Here is a 22,079-nt window from a genome sequence, read left to right as displayed (position 1 = left end):
CCGATCCCAGGACCCTGAGATCATGACCTGAGCCGAAGGCAGAGGCTTAACTCACTGAGCCACCCAGGCACCCCCCCTTGCCGCTTTCTTAAGTTAGCTAATAGTTAATTTAAAAAAAGTTTCTCACTAAGTTACATCTGTTTTATTCTCATTCTTTAATTGATTTCTGCTTTTTGCTTTATCTGTAAGATTTTCTTTTCCTCTTTGCTGTCTTTTTAAATTTTACTGAAAAAGCATTTATTGCTATGGGGTTTCCTCTTATCACTGCCTTTTTTAAGTGTACCCAGTAGTTTAATATTTTCATTATTTACCAAAACGTCCCGTAATTTTTTTCGAATTTCTTCTTTAACCGGAGTCTCTTTTATATTTATTTGAGAGAGCACACCCAAGCAGGGGGAGAGGCAGAGGCAGAGAGAGAATCCCAAGCAGACGCCCCACTGAACAGGAAGCCCAGCACAGGCTTGGTCCCATAACCCATGAGACCATGACCTGAGCAGAAACCAACAGACCCTTAAAGGACTTAGCGACCCTGAGTCTTTACGTAGACTTTAAAAATTTGCAAGTAGAAGGCCATTTTGTTTTGTTGATAATTTTAAGCTTTACCAAGTTATCACCAGTTTTACTTATAAGTTCTATAAAATTGAAATATACTTCCTTTATAAGCTAATAGTGTATGAATGTTTTGTGCCCACTGTACACGCCGATAACGCAGACTTTATCTTCTCAAGTTGGGTCTATCTAACCATATGATCTACTTTACTGATCACTTGTTTTGGTCTTTTTATATCCTTTTTGTTCACCTCATGTTTTGTAGGACAGTGGACTATCACGGTCTCTTACTTGGGTCTGTCTGCATCTCCTGTAGTTTTACTTTATCAAGCAGTTGCTGTCACCTGATAAGAATTCACAGCTTTAGGTATTATAAAGTACCTTTTAAAAATTTTTTAAAGATTTATTTATTTATTTGACAGAGAGAGAGGGGGAAGCGGGCTCCCTGCTCGAGCCCAATGTGGGGCTTGATTCCAGGACCCTGGGACCATGACCTGAGCTGAAGGCAGAGGCTTACCAACCCACTGAGCCACCCAGGTGCCCCATAAAGTACCTTTTTGAATGTAATGTTTTTGTCTCAAATCCTGTTTTTTTGGAAAGATTTTATTTGAGATTGAGCATAAACAGTGGAGAGGGGCAGAGGGAGAAGCAGGAACCCGATGCGGGGCTCGGTCCCAGGACCCTGAGCTCATGACCTGAGCCGAAGGCAGAGGCTTAACCGAGCCACAGGTTGCCTTAAAAAGATCTTTTTAAAAACTGTGTCCACTTTGTTCATACTGCTATTTATACCCTTCCTGAGTCTCTTTTAAGTATACTTTTTGAGTACAGTAGATGATTGGATCTGGCTTTTTAAGCGAAGTTGAAATTTTTTTCCTTCTAGTTGCTGATTAGGTCCTTTCCCATTTATTTTTTATGACCGATGCATTTGGTCTCCACTTTCTGGTTTGCTACTTTCTTTTTGGAGGTCTTTTTTTGCTCTTTAACTAAAAAAAGTATTTTCTGGCATTTAGGAAAGCTTACCTTTTTGTTTTGACCACATAAAATGTAACCTTCTACTATCTCGTGTTGAGTGGCCTCACCCCTACGAGTCTGCGGACTCCGCCCCCTCACTCCCTCCCTGCGCTGGTGCGTAGCATCTTGGCTTCCAGCCCCGTCACGTGTCCGGGTCTCCTTTGCGGCAGCTCTTGAAGTCACGTCTTGGTTTGGTGAAGCTTATTCTCTAGGTTTTCGAAGGACTCATGCGTGCTACGTTCTTCTGTGTTTCAACGAGGGGTTTTCTCATGGTCGGTTCTGGGCGTTTCCTGCCGGCGCTCAGGACTGTCCCAAGTGTCCGGTTGGGTGGGGAGTTAACTGCTTTTCCTTGATGCTTTGTAAGAGATGACCTCTTCCTCCTCTTCCATACAGGACCGAGCCACATGTCCTTCTACGTTCGAACCCACAGAGGGTCGACGCTTTCCCAGTGGTCTCTTGGCAACGGCACCCCAGTCACAAGTAAAGGAGGGGACTACTTCGTGTTTTACTCCCACGGGCTCCAGGCCTCCGCGTGGCGCTTCTGGATAGAAGTACAGGTGGGAGGCTCCCCGCACTGCTGCGGCCACCCCTCAGGCACCCCGCTGGCGTCCGGGATCGTTATTCCGCCTTCCTACAGCTGGAGAACTAAACTAATTTTCTCTGCCAGGTCTTGGAAGAACGGCCTGAAGGAATGGTCACGGTGGCCATTGCTGCCCACTACCTTTCTGGGGAGGATAAGAAGTCCCCCGAGCTGGATGCTCTGAGAGAGAAGTTCCCAGACTGGACCTTCCCCTCGGCCTGGGTGTGCACCTACAGCCTCTTCGTGTTCTAGTCGGCTGGCGCAGCGCGGTGCGTGCCCCGTGGGATGCCCCCGACGCGGTTGTCCTCCACATCACGTGGGTGTTGGTGAGGCCGTGATCTCGAACGAGCACCCGTTCGGAGAGCTTCGTGGGCTGACACACTTCAGGGCCAAGCGCCCTGGCGGTGTTGCTGTGGGGTAGGGACGCATGGCCTTTCTGACTCTCGGAAACGCCGGCTTCCTGGCCCCCACGTGCAGCGGGCGCCAGCACACCCGCCCGTCATCCTCTAGGACCTTAAGGATCAAAGCCAACAAACCACTCAGTTATTACCCTTTAGGATCATGAACGATACAGAAGGTACCATGAGCCGTTCATGAGACAAAGGACATTTCTGACTGAAGTCCAAGATGTCTTGGCAGAGGAGGTAGCTAAAATCCGTTCCCGTCAGGATCAAAGGCAGGTACAGCAAGGGCTGGCGGAGGCCCCACCTGGGCGAGAGCTCGGCCGCTGCAGGCACGATGCGGAGCTCCGCGGGCCGCGTCTCTGCAGCCAAGCCCGGGGTCCCTGAGAGTCTGTGCCGAGCTGCGGCGTCCCTGACAGCTGCGGCCGCCACGCTTTCCTGAGTTGCTTTCCCGGCCCGATCTCTACCTGTCCCCCTGCCCACCTTCCGGTTTCAGCGGGGCATCCGTTCCGCTACCTTTCCTGTGGGGTTTTTCTAGGCTCTTCTGGCTCCAGATGTCCCGTGTGCAAGCGCTCAAGCTCCATTCCGTCCTCAGAGCCTGGGGTTGCTGTGGTGGCTGCTTTGGGGGGCGATACGTGAGCGGGTGAGGAGCGGCTGGGCATTTTATAGTCTCTTCATTTAATGGGCGTGTTGTGATCCGAGGTTAATCTTTTAGGGCATAATTTTACTGTGGCACTGAGTCCCAAGTTTGGTCTGGTTTCTCCGTGTGCAGCAGAGCACGTTTCCGGGGGCCGCAGGTGCTGGCTTACGCAGTGATGAGGCCACTGGACCCGCAGCGGCTGGTATCAGGACCCTCAGAGGGGCGGGCCGAGGACTTCCAGGTGCTTCTCCCTTCGCAGAGGTGGCTGGGGAGGCTCGTCACGGCGGGGGCTCTGGGGCCTTCCTGGCCGCAGCCGCGGATGGGTCTGGAGAGGAGGGGGCAGTTCTCCCAGCTTGCTTTTTTCCACAAGAAACTGAAAGGGTTGGACGGATTCGGACGTTAGCAAGCATAGGCCAAAAAGACGTTTTAAAGAAAAGCAGTAGTAAAACAAAGTGGTACCTACGTGTGCATCGCAGGAGGACGGACGGACGCGGTGTGCCTTCTCCGGCCCGCTCCGCCGGCCTACTCCGGGGCCCTGCAGCGTGACCCGGCCGCACCGCCAGCGGGGCCGCGGCCAGAGCCAGACGCCCACCCCGTACCCTGCCCCCTGGTTTAGGTCCGGCGGGCAAACCTGCCAATTTTTCAGGCGGTGTAGAAGGACTGCCGTGTTCGTAGCTTGTATAGAGTCAGAGTTGTGGGCAGAAAGTGATCGCTCAGTGAATTTCAAAATAGAGGCCTATTTCTGTTGTCCCTGTCGTTGATCTGAAACAGACTTTATGGGAGGGGGAGTCCCACGTTGAGGACAGGCGCCGTATGAGAAAGTTGTTTTTTCCCCTTCGGGGAGGATGTGATTCCCTCTTGCCGCCCTCACGTCATTTTCCTCGGTGAGCAGCATCTTTGCCGCAGACGGGCAGGACGGAGACGTGCTCGTCCCTAAGTGCAGCGGCGGGGCAGGCAGCCGCCTCTCAGACCGGAGTAGCTCATCTCTAAACGGGTCTTTCCAGATTCTAACAAACGCAGTTTTTCCTACAGAATTTAGAAGTAGCCCAGTACTGCACATCAGTGAAAAAGTGAATTGTGGTTTTGAAGAAAATGGTTAAAACTTACCTTGTGTCTGACAGGAAAGCCTGTTGCATGAAGTATCTGTTTCCAAGTTTGGCTGATGGAAGCGAGGCGGCAGGATTGCTGCGATGCCTCCACCGAGGGGCCTTCAGGCAGCCGCTCAGGAAGCCGGAGGGAGCACGGCCGTCTGTCTTTTCACCGGTCTGCGGACTTGCTGAGGATTAATTGTTGCCTTACATGACTGAAATACACTTTTTAACCTACCAGTTAGTATCTTTAACAGAAAAACCAGATCTTTATTGTTTGTTCTTTTGTATCCCCATCTTTGAAGTTCTTTCAAGTCTACAGAGCCTTTTTGAAGCTTTTTAAAAAAATGGCTTTTAAAAGACCTGGTGGCTCATGTGGGTAAGAACGGGTATGTGAGCGAAGAGCTCAACAAAGAAATACTGGGATGCTTTTTACTGTGGAATGAAATTGTGCATATTTTGTTAAATGCTGAGCTTTTTAAAATCCTCTCCATTGACGAAGTCACTGACGGGCTTATCCGGAAGGCCTTGGGGGCAGGAGAAGCAGCGTCTTTCAGCCGGTGGCCCACCACTCTCTCTCCTGTCCAGCCAAGCAGAGGGCAGGGGCCCTGCCACTCCCCAGAACAGGTTCCTATGCAAGTCCTTTTGCTTTCTCCGCAAAGTCCCTCCAAGCAGTGCGGTGCGCGCCTTGCAGCCTTTTACGGCCAATAAAGCCAAAATGCATTTAGGCCTCTTTATGCCTGGTTCTTTTCATTTGGAAAATATCTTAGCTAACTGAAGTATATTTTCTTATTCCTTATTTGATTTGTAAAAACCTTAATGTACTGATACATTTCTTCAAGTCTGGCTCTATACAGGACTAGGTGGGATTTAGGCAAGGCAGGAGAAGCTGGTTTAACGCCTGAAAAGTCGACGTGCTACACCATCTCAAGTGACAGAGCACCTTTACCAGGGTGAGGAAGTTCCCTCCTACGAAAACTCACAGCTAACCTCATCTGTAGGAAAGCCTGCGAGCTTCCCTGTAAGGTCAGAAGACGACCCGCAGGTCCACCACGGCCACTGCTACTGTGTACAGTTCTGAGGCTCTGGCCAGGGCAGTTTGACAAATGCCTCCAAATGAGAAAGGACAGACTTACAGAGCAAATCCTAAGGAATCCACACAAAAAAGAAAACTGTTAATACATGAATTCAGCAGTGTTACAGGAAGTGCTATCGATACACTGATAAGCAATTGTATTTCTACAAGAAGAAGATAAATAAAATACTTAGGATTAAGCTTACAAAAGTACAGGACTTTGACACTAGAACTAAACCCTGCTGAAAGAAATCCCATGTTTGGGGATTGACTTAGGATGGCCGTATTCTCCAAATTGATCCGCAAATTGAACACAATCCCAGCTCTTAAGTGCAAGAAACTGACAAGCTAATCCTAAGTCCTACGGAAATGCAAGGGACCCGCAACAGACCGAACAGCAACTTACGAGTCACGTATTCAGAACTTCCCACAAAGCAGAGACAGTAACTGAGACCACGTGGTACTGGCAGTAAGAAGCGAGATTGATACACAATTGACAGTCCACAAATAAATCCATGTTTACAGTCAAATATCTTTTCTGGCAATTCAATGAGGGAAAAAAAGCCCTTTTCAGTAAATGGTGCTGGGACAACTGAATATCCGCACACAGAGCGAACAAAGCCCACTCACTTCGCCCCGAACGCAAAAAAAAAAAACCCCAAACCTCAAAATGGGTCAAAGACCTAAATAAACTAAAAAACTAAAAGCTCTCGGAGGAAAACAGAGGCACAGGTCGCCAGTGGTTCCTCACATACACCAAAGCACAAGCAACCAGAGAGGAACTAGTTAGACTTCCCCCAATGAAAAACTTTTATGTTTCAAAGGACCATCGCTAAAGTCACAAGCCTTCGGAATGAGAAAACACTTGCAAATCCTATCTGATAAGGGTCTAGTATCTTGCAAATCAACCATAAAAGGATAAATGACCCAACTGTGAAATGGGCAGATGATTCGGGCATTTTTCTCTAAAGATACGCAAATGCTAATAACCATGAAGAGACTCGCCGCCGCGCAAACCCTCACCCACGCCACAGTGACGCCCGGCTTCCTGCACGACTCAGGCGGCTGTAACCAAAACCACGGCCGGCAACCAGGGCTGAGGGGAGAACTCGGAGCCCGCCGCCTCCGCCAGGGCGCGCGGAACACGGCGCAGGCACTTGGGAATGTGCTTAGGCATTTCTTCAAACCATTAACCAGGTACGTGACCAAGCACTCTCCCTTCTAGAGGGAACTGAAAACTTCTACCCACGTGGAAACTTGTACACGAATGTTCATGACTGTCAAAGAGTAGTAACCACCCAAACGGCCCTCTACTGGTGAATGGATAAATAAAACCAGTATATCCAGAAGGTGGAACTTGGGCTAGGAACGACTACTGATGTACAAAGATGAACCTTGAAAATGTCCTGCGAAGTGAAAGAAGCCGCAGAAGAAGCCGCTGATCGAGGATTCCGTTTACACGAGACGTCCAGGAGAAGGAAATCCACAGGGACCGAGACTTAGGGAACTGGGGAACTCAGTCACTTTGCAGCCCACCTGTTAGACACAGAGCCCGGTCTCCGCTATACTTACACAGACTGTTTTGTTTGGTGGAAATCATGTTTATTATATTGTGCACATTTTCCATGTCCTCAAGATGGACTTCTCTTCCAGGCTTCTACAGTCAGGCACAGAGGCTGCAGCTGCCGACTCTTGATGCTCCTATTCTAAATAATACCGCATACACCAGTTTTAAATCTGCGTAAGTTAGTTCATAAGGAAAATTCGAAAAGGTGGAATTACATAATGAAAAGATTTCCGTGGCTTTTAATAAACATACTTTTTGCTGTTAAAGCTGAGGTGTTGAATAAAGTTCATATAATGGTTTTATTGCCCTTCACCAAATTAGAAAAAAAATACACATTACAGAAGTAGCAGCAACTTTAATTACAAGCAAAGGTTGACTTCACTGCCCAAAATGACTCTTGTTTTGGTGTCAGCAAATAATCTTCAAATAGTTCTACTGAATACTTAAATTCATTGGTTAAAATTATGCTTCAACAGTTGATACTTGAACCAAACAAGGCAAAATAAAAATATAAATTAAAAAAAGTAAAATAACAAATTACCAACAGAAACGTTCTGTAAACCAGCCGATTTTTCTTCCTTCAGGTCGCCCCTTTCTATTACTTGGGAAACAAGTTCAGGGACAAAGACTCATTCGGGAGGTCAGCCCCAGGAGCTCAGTCAACCTGTCGGTGCCCGCTGTGAGGGGAGGTGAACCCAGCAGCACATGCGAGACTGGAAAGGAGCACAGCTGTTTACAACGATAAATCATTTTATTGACTGTATATTCACACCAAACACAAAAATAATGCTCGTTCTCCTCCTCATGGACTAGGGCAGGAGAAGTTTCAGGTTAGTTTCTTTCTGGGCTGCATGTACTCACATGGGACACATTTTTTAGAAGATTCAGGGAAAGGTGGTTTAAAACAAAGGCTGAAATAAAGTAGCACCAGAAGGACCAGGTACCATCACCACATATCCCAACCAGTTGTTCTAGTAGGTGAAATTATTGCACTTGCAATGTAGAAAGTAAATGATAGTAAATTACCAAACTCAATAATTTAAAAGTTTGATGAATTTTGAACTAAGCAATTTCAAAATGGTTTTGAGCTTCCCTTCTAAGGAAACCCAGGCTAGGACAACTGTATCTAGCCATTTACTTTAAAAAGCAAGGGTAGAGGACCAAGTTTTATTTCTAAACTGTAATTGCACTATGAGAAGAGAGGCTGTTTTCCATAGTGGTATGAATTTGGTCCACCTCAAGATAAATTGTTATTACAAAAATAAACAAGTTTGTTTTTGTAAAAAATAACATTGCATTCCTTTGTTTAAATTGCACAGTACAAACAAGCTATGTAAATTAATACTGATATAAGGTAACTGGAAGTACATACAATGGGTATGTGTTTAGTCTGAAGCCATTAAGGAGTATGCAGATAGGTTTTCATAATGTATGAAAACTAACATTAAGTCATATCTAGAAATACATAAAATATTTTAAAAGTTACAATGAAGAACGCATTCATTCTTCACAGAGTGATTTTTAGTAGCCGTGATAGTACAGGATTCAGCAGTCTATTTACATCAAGGTCCATTTTTATTCAATTTACAAAAGCAATAAATAAGAAACTACATTAATTTGCACAAAACCTGTTTCATTCATGATCGGTGTGACCATTTCCATTACTGTATGACCAAGCCAATAACCCTGCTTGTTCCTGTGAACACTGCTCCCGTCTGGAAAGAAGAGCAGGCCCCATCTCCTTCCCAGAGTGAGGACTGCCCTGCAGAATCCAGCATCAAACCTTACCCATTATAATATAAGCCCTAAAAATATGGACAGTGCCCTCTGAGTCTATTTACACAAGAGTATTCACAAAAAGCTACAGTTCTCTGATACAAAATAGTTTAGTGGTATCTAATAGCATAATCGAAAGAGCCCCCAGGCCTCTGCAGGAACCGAGCCACTAAGGGAAGCAGGTGCACTGACTCACAGGCCTGTAGCTCCCACTGAGTCGGGACTAGGATTTAAAGGCCAGAGACGGCCAAGGACAGGTCTCTATCACGATGGCCACCGCTGGCCGGGGGAAGGCCTCTGCTAGGAGGCCAGTGCGGGAGTCCAGCGCTCTTGATCCAAAGGGGCGCACGGGAGCTCAGTGCCTAATGAGCTCCTGCAAGCGCCTCAGCATTTACCTTCCAGAAGCAGCCTGGACTCCCGCCGGACCAGGAAACTTAAGAAGCTACATGTCCCAAAAAGGGAGGCTCATCTAGGGCAAAACAATCCCTAAGGTTTAGGAGCTACCACTCCTTAAGAATAAAACCAAAACATCCTCCTGTACAACTGTACAATACTCTTTATTACTTCCCACTGCAGCTTAAAAAATGTTTTTATGAAAAATGATTTGATATCACATTTTCACGGAGTCCGAGATTTCCTAGAGGAGAAAGAGTTAAAATTTAATACTACCTTACCAGAGTCTCTGAGTTCTCTCTCTGGTCCAGTCGTCCAACGAGGTCACGGTGTCCTCAGTGGCGCGCTGCTGCGAAGGAATCCCGCCCGCGGGGACGGCCGCCACCGTCCTTAGGACACAGAACAGTCGTAAGTCCCGTCCTGAAAAGATTCCTCCTCCTGCGCTCGGGTCGCGTCCTCCTCCTTCCGGCTGACCAGACTGCCACCTCCGACCTCGCCCTGGGGGACACTTCCGTGGCCCAAGGAGCCTCGGCTCTCCTCTGCACGGGGACCGGCGTGTTCGGGGGTCTTGCCCACGGTGACGGGCTGGAAGGCTTCGGGCTGGACCTGCTCCTCCGTGAGCTCGCTGAGCTTCTGCACTTGCGGCTTAATGATGTTTAAAAATGGCTTATATCCAGGACTAAGCAGAGGGAAAGGGAAGTTAGCTCTCCACTGCCGCACTCACCGCGCTCCCTAGAGAGTTCTGGACCAACTCCTAAACAGGGACACAGTGAAGGCTGAGAGCTGGGGAGAGGGGGGCCCGGGGCAGGGGAAACGCTTCTCAGGCCGCGTGGCCAGCGCGGGGCTGTGGCCAGCACGGGGCCGTGGCCAGCACAGCCGCCTCACGTTCCGGAGCCCGAGCAGCTGACGCGCCTTCTCCTACCGCGGGACAGCGCGGCTCATACCGCCCAGTCTGAGGACCAACAGGGTTCTTCAGACCGGAAGCACCTGCACACAGTACAGCTCTCCTAAGTGAATTTGGCAACTAAGGAAAAAACCAGAGCCAAGTGCAGGAAACCCCAAATCCACACGTAGCTGGTGACAAGGGGCCAGACTCTGAGGCTCCTCACGTCTATCCATTAACTCTTAATTTGGGCTTCCTAGTAAGTGCTGTGCACTAGTCAATTCACACATGCCTTAGGTTTTTATCTTTCCGAAGCAGACATTTTCAGATTATTATCACCAGCAATTCCACAGAACCACAGACCTCAAGGTCCAGTCTAACAATTCTGAGAGCATCTGTACGGTGTCATTTATGTTGCTGGCCGGGCACAGAACGGTGATTGAAGAGAACAACTTCAGAACGGAGCGTGGGAAAGCATTTTGCTTCTCCCAACCTAAACAATTTCCAGGTAAACGCACCAGAACTAAACCTCGCGCCTGTGAAAGGACAGGACTGCCCCGAGGACAGCCACGGGAAGAAGCGAAGGAGACGTGCACTTACCAGTCCGTGGAGGCCCACCGCGCCACGGCGTGCAGCCCCGTCTTTATGTTCTGCAGCATCTCTCCGTCCACCTCTGAAGACTGGATGAGAACCACGATCTGGTTGATGACTGAGGATTCTCTAAGAATCAGGCCTATGACGACGCACCAGTCCAGACATCCTGCCTCCATGAAGATGTGCAGCAAGTACCTGCAGGAGCAGAACCGAAAGTTCGAAGCTCAGAAGGTGCTACGGTGTCGAAAAGGGCGATCGTCATCAGGAAAGTGACCCCCGCACCCCATTTGCCCGAAGACCCGGAGCAGGCCCTCTGCGGCCTGGATGCCGAGGGAGCGACTCACCGAAGCTGGACCTGGGATTTGTGAGGCCCCTTACTCGCCAGCTCCATGGAGATGTGCTCCAGCTCTGACTGGGTCAGACTGAGTGTGGAGAAGTCTTCACCCACCACCGTCCAGTCTCCGTCCGCCACGGAGCTACTTTCAGTCAAGTCTGTGGCTGAACCGATACTGCATTCGTCACCTGATGCAAAAGTGCCAAAACTTACAAATCAGCTTCAGGCCGGAAGTATGTTTATGAGTTAGTGGTTTCTCACATGTTGATTTCTGCTCAAAATTCTGAAACCCAAATGTTAAATCAACTGCTAAAATTCCCATGTTAGAGTAGCAGTAGTAGATATTTAAAAAAAAGCAAACCATTAGAGAGAGAAGGCATTATGTGCCTTCAGATGGAAAAACGCACTACCGTCTATGTAGCAGTCTTGCCTGCCTCCAAAAAAAAATCTAGCTATAACACGATCAGGCCTTTGGATTCAATTACTAATTTATAAGAAATACAGAAGAAAGTGGTAAACCATGAAGATGCAGTCACCAAAATTCACATTTTGAGAAAATCATGGAAGCAAATCCAAACTGCAAGGGTTTAAAAAAAGAAAAAAAGATCGGGGGGGGGGCACCCGGGTGGCCCAGTTGATTAAGCATCTGACTTGCTTTTGGCTCAGGTCGTGATCTTGTGTCCATGAGATCAAGGCCTGCTTTGGTTTCCACACTCAGCCAAGAGCCTGCTTAAGATTCTCTCTCCCTCTGCCCCTCCCGCTTATGCTCTCTAAAATAAATAAATCTTAAAAAAAAAAAAGTGGGGAGGGAAATAGTCATTTTTTAAAGAAAGAACCACAATGCGTGAACCTTATCTGGATCTTGGTCCTAACCATAAAAAAAAATTACATTATGAAACAACTGGAATTTGAATACTTACTAGATATTTGAGATTAAGGAATTATTGTTAAATTCTGGAAGGATGTTAATGGAATTACTTTTTAAAGAGTTCTTTTATTTTTTTTTATTCTTTTATTTTTTTTAAAGATTTTATTTATTTATTTGAGAGATAGACAGTGAGAGAGAGCATGAGCGAGGAGAAGGTCAGAGAGCGAAGCAGACTCCCCGTGGAGCTGGGAGCCTGATGTGGGACTCGATCCCGGGACTCCAGGATCACGCCCTGAGCCGGAGGCAGTCGTCCAACCAACTGCGCCACCCAGGCGTCCCTAAAGAGTTCTTTTAAAGTACATACTGAAAAAGCCACAAAATATATCATGTCTTGGATTTGGTTCAGTAAGATACAAAGAGATCAAACAAACGTGGTCCTGCGCTGGGAGCAGCCGAAGCTGGGTAACGGATGCATGGGGCTGGGGCAAGGCTTCCGCGATATTATCTCTAATTTTAAAATATAGTTGAAATCATCACTTCAAAGAGTTTTCTATTAAAAAAAAGCGAGCAATGGTATTACTTCAGATCTCTCAGGATTGCTATTACAAAACAAAACAAAAACCCCCCAAATCCCCAGCAAATAAAGTACTGGCAAGAATGTCAAGAAACTGGAATCTTTGTCAATGTTGGTAGGTTGACAGTTCCTCAAAAAATTAAAGAATAATCTGGCATTTCCGCTTCTGGATATTTATACTCAAAAGAACTGGAAGCAGCATCCTAAAAAACAATCTGAATCCCTATGTTCATTGTAGCATTATTCACAATAACCAAAAGGTGGAAGCAGCCAAGCGTTCATCCGCGGGTAGACGGATGGATACACGGAAATGCGGTGTCTACACACAACAGTGCGCTGAACAGCTTTTGGAAGGAAGGAGGTTCCTCCACACGCTGCAACAGACATGAACTCTGAGAACACGATGCTAAGTGAAATAAGCCTGAGTCACAGAAAGACACAGACTGTAGGATTCCACTTACGTGAGGTCTCTAGTCAAGTTCACAGAGACAGAGGCAGAGTGGCGGCTGCCAGTGCCGGGGAGGGAGAAAAGGGAACTGCTCTGGACTGGGTACAGAATCTTAGCTTGGCAAGACAGAGTCCCAGAGGCCGGCTGCACAGCAACGTGAATGCACTTGACCCTACTCAACCACGTACTTAAAAATGGTTTAAGTGGCATATGTTATGTGTATCTTCTACAATTTTAACAAGAGTGACGAAAGCCGTGAGCTTCTCCATGTAGCAAAGCTCAAGAAATGGTGAAGACAGCAAGCGAGAGCTTTGGCCCCAAAGAAAACTGCAGCCGGCCTGACACTTAAGAGTCCCATGACCGGACGAGCCTCGGCAACACGCATCACTCTGACGCCGCTTCCGTCTGGAACTCCGCTAACCCCGTAGGAGCAGAGGCTGGCACTCGCTTTTTGGTAAAGGGCTGGGGAGTAAATTAGGCTTTGAAGATGAAGAGGCAAAATGAAGGATATTGCACAGGAACTTGCAAGAGAAAAGAAAACTTCTACAAATTTTTATCAGTAAAATAAAAAACAGAAGACAGTGAAGTAAAATTTTTTATGATCCATGTCTACTTATGAGAATAGTGTTCTTTATACAGAGTGAATATTTTACTTACTTGAAGTTCAAAGTTAGTGTTTCCGTATCATTAAAATCAAGCACACAGTTTCATCTGTTAGTGCTGGTCTGTAATGAGACTGTACCTATTTCGTTCATCTAAAATAAATATGGCAAAGTATAATTTAGGCCAGCGTGGCCTTGTTCTAGAAACTAACCTCCTCTCTAGCAGATTCTAATAACTAATTTCAAGGACACAGCTGGAAAGAGTGAGCTCTGGTTCTGAAGGGCCACAGCACAGAAGCCTTCCAGAGGAACTAAGGAGAAGCGAGGATTTAAAATGACATTTACCTTTATTAGATAAAGGTGACAAGAAGGCGTCTTGCATCTGTGGTCCGTGGGACGAGGCTGGGTCGGTCTCAGGAGGGGTGGGGCCGATGTCGCCAAGCCAGCTCTGACTTCGTTGTACATGAGACACACCCGTGTCTGTCTCGAGGCTTAAAAAAGGGTCGGCTGACTGGGACCTCAACAGCTGCTCTCCTACTGCAAGGCAGGCCCCAAAACAAGAAAGCAGGAATTCAAAAGATGCGCGCACCACCGTTCCCACCTTGGGAATTTTCAGCTTCTTTCCCTGCCTCCCTCAAATACTGGAAGTTCAAAGCCAACTGCCCCGCGCCGGCCGCCCGCGAACCAGGGAAGCGGAGGATGCGGCGCCATCTAACCGTCAACCTACACGGTCACGTCTCATCACGAGACAGACTTTAGTCTGTTCGTCTTGTGAGTGCTTTCCCTTGGTCTTAAGATGAGATGCAGTTTCCAAACGCTAGAGGAAAAGCTTTCTGGTTGAGCTCTCACGAGTCACGGTCATGACAACAGTCGTCTTCGAAAGACGGCAACTAAAAATCGTCATCTTTTAATTTTCCTTTCACCGAGACTGCACTCGGTCGTCTCCCAGATCAGAAGACGGCCCGGCCTCTCAAGGATGCATTGCTCCCACTTCTCCGTCATGTCCGCCAGAGAAGTCACACCTTCGCTTCTCCGGAGGCTACGACTGAGCCGTCGCACCGCTCGCCACGGAAGGGGCGCGTGGCGGTGCCCGCAGCCAACTTTGACCTGGTGGACAATCTGCGACCGAGTGCCACGAGCCTACGTTACCTGTTCGGGACTTTCCGTTCTTGAAAGGGGAACCGAGGGAAGAGGCTGGGATGATGGGAAGCGGCCACAGGAAGTCTTTGTGAAGTCTCTTCAGGGCCAGCACGAAGTTGTCCACGCGAGCGGCCCGAGCGCGCTCCTTGCACAGCCAACCGATGAGCTCGAAGCCCAGCTGCGCTGCAAAGCAGCCGAGGTCCTTCAGCCGAACTTCTTCCAAGAGACGCCGAGCGTGTCTCCAGAGCATCATGTCAATATACATGTTCTCGGCGCAGTCACTGTCCTTGCTCCACCTGTGGGCGGGACGAGAAAGCTGCAGAACCAGCGTCTCCGGACCACGTCACGTGGCCGTCACGTGGCGGCGCGCAGCAGCGAGGCTACCGCGGACAACGAGGGGCGCCGTCCCCGATCCAGCTCCGACCGAGCGAAGACAAGCGCCAGGGCTTTCCTCCGCGGATGCCACGGCGGCCGACCACCCCCCGGAGCACGGCAGGCTCTCAAAAGACCCTTCTAGAATGGAAATGTGGAAGAAGCAAAGAGGGGAGATGGACAAAGCCAAACGAGGAGGAGGGCGCTGACGGGCTGCCGGACAGAAGGGGCTGGTAACGCGGCACCCGAAGAGCCCAGTGGAGAGAGGGGAGGAGATCAGAGCAAAGAAACGGAGAAGGGACGCGGCAGAACGAAGCCCGCGCACGGGCGTGGGGGAGGGGCAGGCGCACGGACGCACGCCGGTGCCTGGAAACTTGCTACGTGACGACACGGGGTCTGTCACCCCTACTCCTGTGGGCTGATACGGGCTGACTGGTTTGGGAACTGGGCCCTGCGGTGCCTTCCGTGAGAGGCAGTGCCGGCCGGCCGTGTGGATGCAGATCCTGGCTCTGCCCACTCGATCCTGTGTGAGCCTGACCAAGCTACTTCCTGGGCCTCTGTTTCTTCACCCACACAATGGGGTGAACAACGGGGCCGACCCTTGTAAGTCGTAAGGATGAGAAGACGCGCTCGTGTACGCGCTCCCGGCAGCGCCCGGCTCGCACGGACCCTCCTGCGCACCAGCCGGCGATCGCGCTCTGCGAAGGCGCCGAGAAGCTTCTGTCTGTAGCGAGCCGTGGCTGCACTTTACTCGTGTACAGCCCGACAGTGTGTGTAGATGCTGGGAGTAAGGGAGGTATTAATGAGCCTGAGAAGAAAGTAGTAAAATGTCGTAAAAGAAAATGTTCAGTAAGTTCTCATTATGTGTCAGGCATTGTAGGAACAATGAAAACAGAATATAAACGAAGGGATTAAGGGAGAGTAAAGAGAAGAGCTTAGAACACGTAACAACACAGGAAGGACACAAGGACCTCACAAACTAGAGGAAATTCTCTTTTATAATGTTCAGTATGAGTTCACGGTAACCTCTCAGGAGGCAATAACCCATCTACGGGTGGTGTAGCTTTCGGTCCTCAGGATACACCTCCTCTGGGCTCTCCCTCTGTTTAATGACTTCTCTAGTCAAAAATCACAGGAGAGGCAAGTGCATGGGGATTTTTGCCACGAGTTACAGTCGGAAAGAAAGGTAAAACTACAGCTGTAAGAAGGCTTCTGGATTGTGTGCAGAATTATCTTTCCTTTTTATTCTGGTCCTCTATTAGGGTGATTTGAAGTGAGCTTCCGTCAGAATGGGTACACAAGAGGTATCTGGGTCACTCAGTGGGTTAAGCCTCTGCTTTCAGCTCAGGTCATGATCTCAGGGTCCTGGGATCGAGCCCCACATCGGGCTCTCTGCTCAGTAGGGAGCCTGCTTCCCCCTCTCCCTCCCTCCCTGCTGGTGTTCCCTCTCTTGCTGTGTCTCTGTCAAATAAACAAATAAAATCTTAAAAAAAAAAAAAAAAAAAAGAATGGGTACACAAGACCTACGCTAGGACAAAAGACAGAAACTATCCAAAGAATAACAAAGTGGACTCTGGAAGACAGAAGGAGGGAAGCAATTTGTGTGATCTTCAAGCCTTTTGGAAATGGAGAAAGATCTGTATTTGATCAAATGGTTGTTTTCCTAAGATCCAAGTTTACAAGTGGCCTAAAATGCAATGTGTCACAGAATGCCCTCAAAGCAGTAACGGCTCGTTATTCTTTTACCTTTTTCCAGAAGGACCAGATGGCATACTCAGCGTTTTCTGTAAGCTGAATTTACTAGCAGGAACATTTTCAGCTGACTGGGATAAACTGATGCTTCGATTCCTGAAGAACTCAAATCCGCCACTTGAACTGGGTTCCTAAGATCACACACGATGCGCAGTACCGTTAGAGAAAGATGCCGTGTAGGTGTCTGGCCCAGAGAGGCTGTGCAACTTTGCAACCAACCTGAGCAGTAGGTGTGGATGGAGGGGTCTCGGATTCTCCAGAGCCAATGGCTTTAAGAAAGCGTATCATGTGTCGACACAGGTCCCATTTGCCTTGTTCCAGGGCTGTGTTGAACAGAAGGGTGGCATGCTGCCTACTTACCGCTGGGACTTCCATGTTCTACAAAAACAACCAAAGACAAGCATTCCTTTTACATGGCAAATGATTTGGGAAGTATGAGCAACTCTGTAGCTCTATGATTTCTATACCAGAGAAGGAATGCAGCTCTATCTCTATAGGGGAATGTTTGATAGTCAGAACAAAAAGGATCAACAGAAAGTATCAGGCAAGGAAAAGCGAGACAAACACTCCGCTGGTGTACCATAAAGAAGGATTTCCTAAACTTTCTAAAAAAGTCAAATACCTCACATAAACCTGACCCATATTCTGTCTTTCCTGGCTCCTGGTGACCCTGTGAAGTGGTTACGTCATTCCTGTTCTACAGATGAGGAAATGGAGTTCAGTAACTTGCTGAAGACCAGCAAAAAAGCAAGAAACAAATCTACCTGATTTGCCGGACTCCCAGAAGCCCAGGTCTCCCTCTTGTGACAGTTTTTGAGGCTGTGACAAAAGCACTCTCAGCTCTGGCCAGCAGCCGGTAGGAAGGCTACACAAAGAGCGTCCTTAAGAATTCTTTCACCTGGGTGGCTCAGTGGGTTAAGCCGCTGCCTTCGGCTCAGGTCATGATCTCGGGGTCCTGGGATCGAGTCCCGCATCGGGCTCTCTGCTCAGCAGGGAGCCTGCTTCCCTCTCTCTCTCTGCCTGCCTCTCTGTCTACTTGTGATTTCTCTCTGTCAAATAAATAAATAAAATCTTTAAAAAAAAAAAAAAAAAAGAATTCTTTCGCAAACCTTACCACACAGCCTGCCTCTGCCCTCCGGGATAGGCACCTCACAGGCAAGTTTAACTGTAATTATGTGACAAGGCTGGAATTCTGCTACAGAGAACGTGGCCAATCCCATTGCTTGGCAGATCACTAGAAGTCCAAGTCCAAGACAAAACACAGCTGCATTTATTTTGTTTCTATTTTTATCATTCTGTGGTTTTTTTTTAGATGCGCCAGGGAATCAGACTTTAAGGGCCATCCCACCTCCGCTGGACTATTTCCTCTGGCTTCAATCAGTTGTCATGAAGCAAGTAAGCGGATGAGACATGTGCTTCAGGCAGAGTTTAAACCAAGTTAATGGCAGCTTCTTAATCAATGAAAACAACTTTGTGGTAATTTGAAAGCACGGCTAAGTGTACCTGTCAAATCTGTATCGGACTGGGAACAACAACTACAAGCCCTTCTGTCAAATATATATAATGACACAAATTTTCAGGAGTCTCACAGAACCCATTATTTTGACAAGAACCGCACACTCTGAGGGTAATCACTGTGGCAGGCCTGCGCTTCCTCAGCCTGCTGTGGGGAGCCTAACATAAGGTGCTCTGCTAGGAGGAGCCAGGCCTTAACCAGAGTCCCCTTGGTGATTCCTCGCTAGAAGGAAACAAATCTGTTAACTGTGAGAGGCTCAAATAGTTCAAATTAGCTAACATTAGCTCAAACTCACTAATATTCAAAATAATTCTTCTTTATTATATTTCCTGTGTAATATGTGCGCGTTAGTCTATGTTGTTATACTGCACAGAACAGAAAGCCAGACTGCAGACTGCAAGAATCCTTGGAACACCATCAGTGTCAACATAGGCCATTTCTTTCCCCCTCTCATTTTGGCTCATTCATTGTTTACTTTATAGGAAAAGAACTGTTACCTGTAAGATAATAAGGTAAGAGGCAGCTGTGTCCAAATCCTGAGCCATCAAGCACTCCTCAAACAAGTCCTTGGGGTTTCCAACGGCTGCGAAAAGGTAATTCCACAGGGCGTACTCAGTCTTCCTGGCACAATGAACGACTGTCTGCAGGAAGAGGGGGAATTCGGTGATGAACTTGGCCACAGTGGGAAGCAGAGGGTCGGGGATGGGTTCCCGTGAGGTAGCTTCTTCTTCCAGCACTTCGTGGAGCATGAGCTCCAGCACGTGAGGGAAGTAAGGGAGAGCGGCGCACGACTGGGCTAAGAGCAAGGCCTGCTCCCCGAGGTTCCTGACCAGCAGCTGCCGCAGAATGTGGTGGAGGTAGATCTGAGAGGTTCTCTCCACCACACAGTACGGGAAGAGCACCTCCAGCTGCTCCCTGGCGCTGCTCCGCGTGTACAAGGAATCGTAGAGCAAAGTGTCGTTGACGGCACCGAGCACTAACGCGTCTTCAAACAGAACAGCCAGGGGGTAGATGTTGATGTGAAAAGGCAGCATGATGCGCTGCGACAAGAAGGAATGGGGCTTGCGGTGATCCCTGGGGAAGAGCGGGAGCCACACTTTCATCCCTGCGCCTCCGCAGCTCAGCCAGAGGGCCTCCAGGAGGTGACGCTTCTGTTTATTTGCGCGACACGTAGTCCAGACGTTCTCCACAGACTGGGCGAGGACGACAGGAGGGCAGAATGGCAGCTGGAGAAGCAGAGACAAGAATCCATTTTTTTTCCTATTAAATTCGAACACTCTCAAGTTCCTTGGCATTAATTTCTTAAGCCTTTCAAAATGATAGCACAACTTCTTTTCGGAAAATTAGGACACGCTATCTAGTAACAGAATCCAGAACAGTACCCCGCCTTTCAAAGTACGTATATTTAAATCTAAAAACAAGACAAAACAAAACCAAAGAAACCCCACAGACTTCAACAATTTACCCTACTTTCCAATTAGAATTAGCATCAAGAATGCCTAAGCAGGAACACCCGGGGTATGGAACTCTTACTATTCTTCCGGGATGTTCTTATTCACAAACAGTCTTAAACCTGGAGGCTTAATGACTAGTATTATATACTTTCCCAGTTTCCAAGTCACAAGATGATACTCTCCTCTTACGTTCTTTTATTCCTTCATCTCTGTTGCTCTACAGAACGTGCATTTTACTCACGAGTTTCCTCTGGCTGGGGTTACTGTCCTTCTCCCGGATCTGAGGGCCCGACCTGTCCCTCTGCATCATGATGAGCTGCCCGGCGAGATTCAGCATGATGCTCTCTGCGTCACGAGCCTGCAAGAAGAACCGGACTCCAGCTAATGCAGATGTTTTCAGCATCTCCCCCCAGCTCTGTATGGTTTACAAGTAAAACCACCACCACCGTCTCCTGAGTGTGCACCGTGTACAGCCGTGTACAGCCGTTCTGTGGGGTGATGTGGACTACAAGCTGCTTGCTGGCTTGCGCGTAACAAGCTTTACCACAATGCAACTACTGAAGAACGCAACTACTGCAGAACGCAAGTGAACCTGAGTCAGGGCAGAGCTGAATTTTCCTGACATAACTAGGAGAGCTTCAGAAGTTCGCAGTAATGAGAGATCACTTCAGTGACCGGCCTGACATAGCTAGAGAAGGCTTACAGGGTGAGGCGGGCCTTGAAGGACGAGGACGACACACGGGAGGAAGGAAAGGGTCGGCTCTCCAGCCGAACGCCGCCGCTGTGAATGACACGAAGATGGAACATCTCTTTAGGGAAAGTGAGAAAAACCTGACTAGATTAGGAATATCATGAGAAAAACACTGGGTGGTAATGGGACTTTCAAGGAAGGCTTGGAAAGCCAGGTTAAAAAACAAACAAAAGACAGGAAATAAGCTACTCCTTACAATTCTTGAATAACGGAGTTATTAAAAATTCTGGGTTATTCAGGATGGCTTACTCAGGAGAGACAGACATTACAGGTGTTGACGTCAAGAATGAATGAAACAGTCTGTCCTTTCGCTACGGAAAATTTCAATCCAGTCCTAAAGTAGACAGCCTAACACGTGACGGCCCATTAAGCCCTCTCACCTGGCTGCAAGCTGAAAAGCTTTGTTCTAAAGCACATCTCAGACATGAAGTCTTTTTCCACTTGTAAAGAAGAAGAGCATTTGGATTTACAGAAACAAAACAAAAAATAACTGACTGACGCCTTAGGCCTGAAAGGCAGGAAAAGAGAAGTAAACTAGCAGGATTTCAGGGGGTGCACCTTGGTGGGTGCCAGAGGAGGTGAGGTTACCACGGGTAGAAGTTCCAAGCAGAAGCTAAGGAAGGGGAAACTGAGCAGTTTCATTTCACTTATCATTAAATTTGAAGGAATCTTAAGACTTGCGAATAAAAACGTGAGCGATGACTGAAGTACGGACGAACACACCAGAATCGAAGCACGGCTGGTCAACTGAAGGAGTCAGATGAACTTTCTGAAGCCAAGTATGCCGGGGAGGAGGTGAGCAGGGCACCAGGAGAGCACAGTGTCACAGAAAGCAAGAAGGAAAAAATTTTAGGAAGGAAAGGGTGAGAACTCAGAAGCTACGGGCTGGCGTCCCAGCCGGGGCCTGCGGGCAGGCTGCATTTAAGCTGCCATTATTATTTAGGGTTCAGCCAGGAGAACGGTAGCTGCCCCCCTACATATTCTATTTGCAAAAACAGTTACACAAGACACTCTTAGTCCTGCCTGCCAGACACTACTGGGACTGTGGAGAAGAAATGACAAGAGGGTCCAGAAGATTCATGGATTTTGTCTTCATTTTGGTGGTAGGCCACATCCAGGTAGGTGCAGTGTAGTAACTTACATTAATTTACGAAGAAGAGAAATAAAAATAATAAAAATAACAAATCTCCAAGCAACTGTCACAAAGCTCAAGAACTTCACTTGGAAATAAATCTTTGGGTCCCCATTTTGCATGTAACGACACGAAAACTAAAGATCTGATTACCTCTCCACATCACAAGCTTCAAGGTAGGAGAAGGAAAAATGGAAATTATAAGGTGTGCACTATTCTAAGAGCTGGACGGCAGAGGGCAGAGGAGAAATGAACACACAAACCAAGAGTCAGACCAGAGAGCACACGGACTGGCACAGAGACTCCCCGACACTTTGCGAAGACCTTCCAAGAAGCTACTGCAAGTCACCGCTATGGGACTCATGTCCATACCGACCCCTGGGAAGTATGAAAATGGTGAATTTCACTACATTTGACATGGTCTTATTACATAATCAAAACCACTTCTCTTTCCTTCAGCTGTATTCACGCATTCAACACTTTCCACCACTATTACAGCATGAAGAACAGGGGAGTACAACAGCACTTTCCCGCAAGTTTTTAATGAGCTTTCCAGGAACTTAACATTAAAGCAGGGAC

General features: G+C 48.0%; 2 protein-coding genes across 8 annotated transcripts in view; one reads left to right on the top strand and one right to left on the bottom strand.

The window, feature by feature from the left end:
- The window catches only part of ERMP1 (endoplasmic reticulum metallopeptidase 1), a 43,288-nt gene extending 35,087 nt beyond the window's left edge, over positions 1-8,201 (top strand). The window contains exons 14-16 of one of the 3 annotated variants that reach the window (XM_044266015.1): positions 1,954-2,117; positions 2,228-2,409; positions 7,496-8,201. In XM_044266015.1, the coding sequence (XP_044121950.1) occupies positions 1,954-2,117; positions 2,228-2,392 (329 nt within the window). In that variant the 3' untranslated portion in view covers positions 2,393-2,409; positions 7,496-8,201. Of the gene's footprint in view, positions 1-1,953; positions 2,118-2,227; positions 5,007-7,495 lie in introns of those variants that run through there. The other 2 variants (XM_044266013.1, XM_044266012.1) reach the window with 2 other exon arrangements.
- The window catches only part of RIC1 (RIC1 homolog, RAB6A GEF complex partner 1), a 147,431-nt gene continuing 132,995 nt past the window's right edge, over positions 7,644-22,079 (bottom strand). For 3 of the 5 annotated variants that reach the window (XM_044266007.1, XM_044266008.1, XM_044266011.1), the window contains 9 exons: positions 19,859-19,975; positions 18,661-19,389; positions 16,867-17,025; positions 16,642-16,778; positions 14,533-14,819; positions 13,729-13,920; positions 10,902-11,079; positions 10,564-10,752; positions 7,644-9,759 (listed from right to left, as the gene is read on the bottom strand). In XM_044266007.1, coding sequence (XP_044121942.1) covers positions 9,471-9,759; positions 10,564-10,752; positions 10,902-11,079; positions 13,729-13,920; positions 14,533-14,819; positions 16,642-16,778; positions 16,867-17,025; positions 18,661-19,389; positions 19,859-19,975 — 2,277 coding nt within the window. In that variant the 3' untranslated portion in view covers positions 7,644-9,470. The remainder of the gene's footprint in view (positions 9,760-10,563; positions 10,753-10,901; positions 11,080-13,728; positions 13,921-14,532; positions 14,820-16,641; positions 16,779-16,866; positions 17,026-18,660; positions 19,390-19,858; positions 19,976-22,079) is intronic. The other 2 variants (XM_044266010.1, XM_044266009.1) reach the window with 2 other exon arrangements.

Source organism: Neovison vison, chromosome 9 (genome assembly GCF_020171115.1).
Source record: "Neovison vison isolate M4711 chromosome 9, ASM_NN_V1, whole genome shotgun sequence".
In the NCBI taxonomy this organism is placed as follows: Eukaryota; Metazoa; Chordata; class Mammalia; order Carnivora; family Mustelidae; genus Neogale; species Neogale vison.
This window is presented reverse-complemented; position numbering and strand designations above follow the sequence as displayed.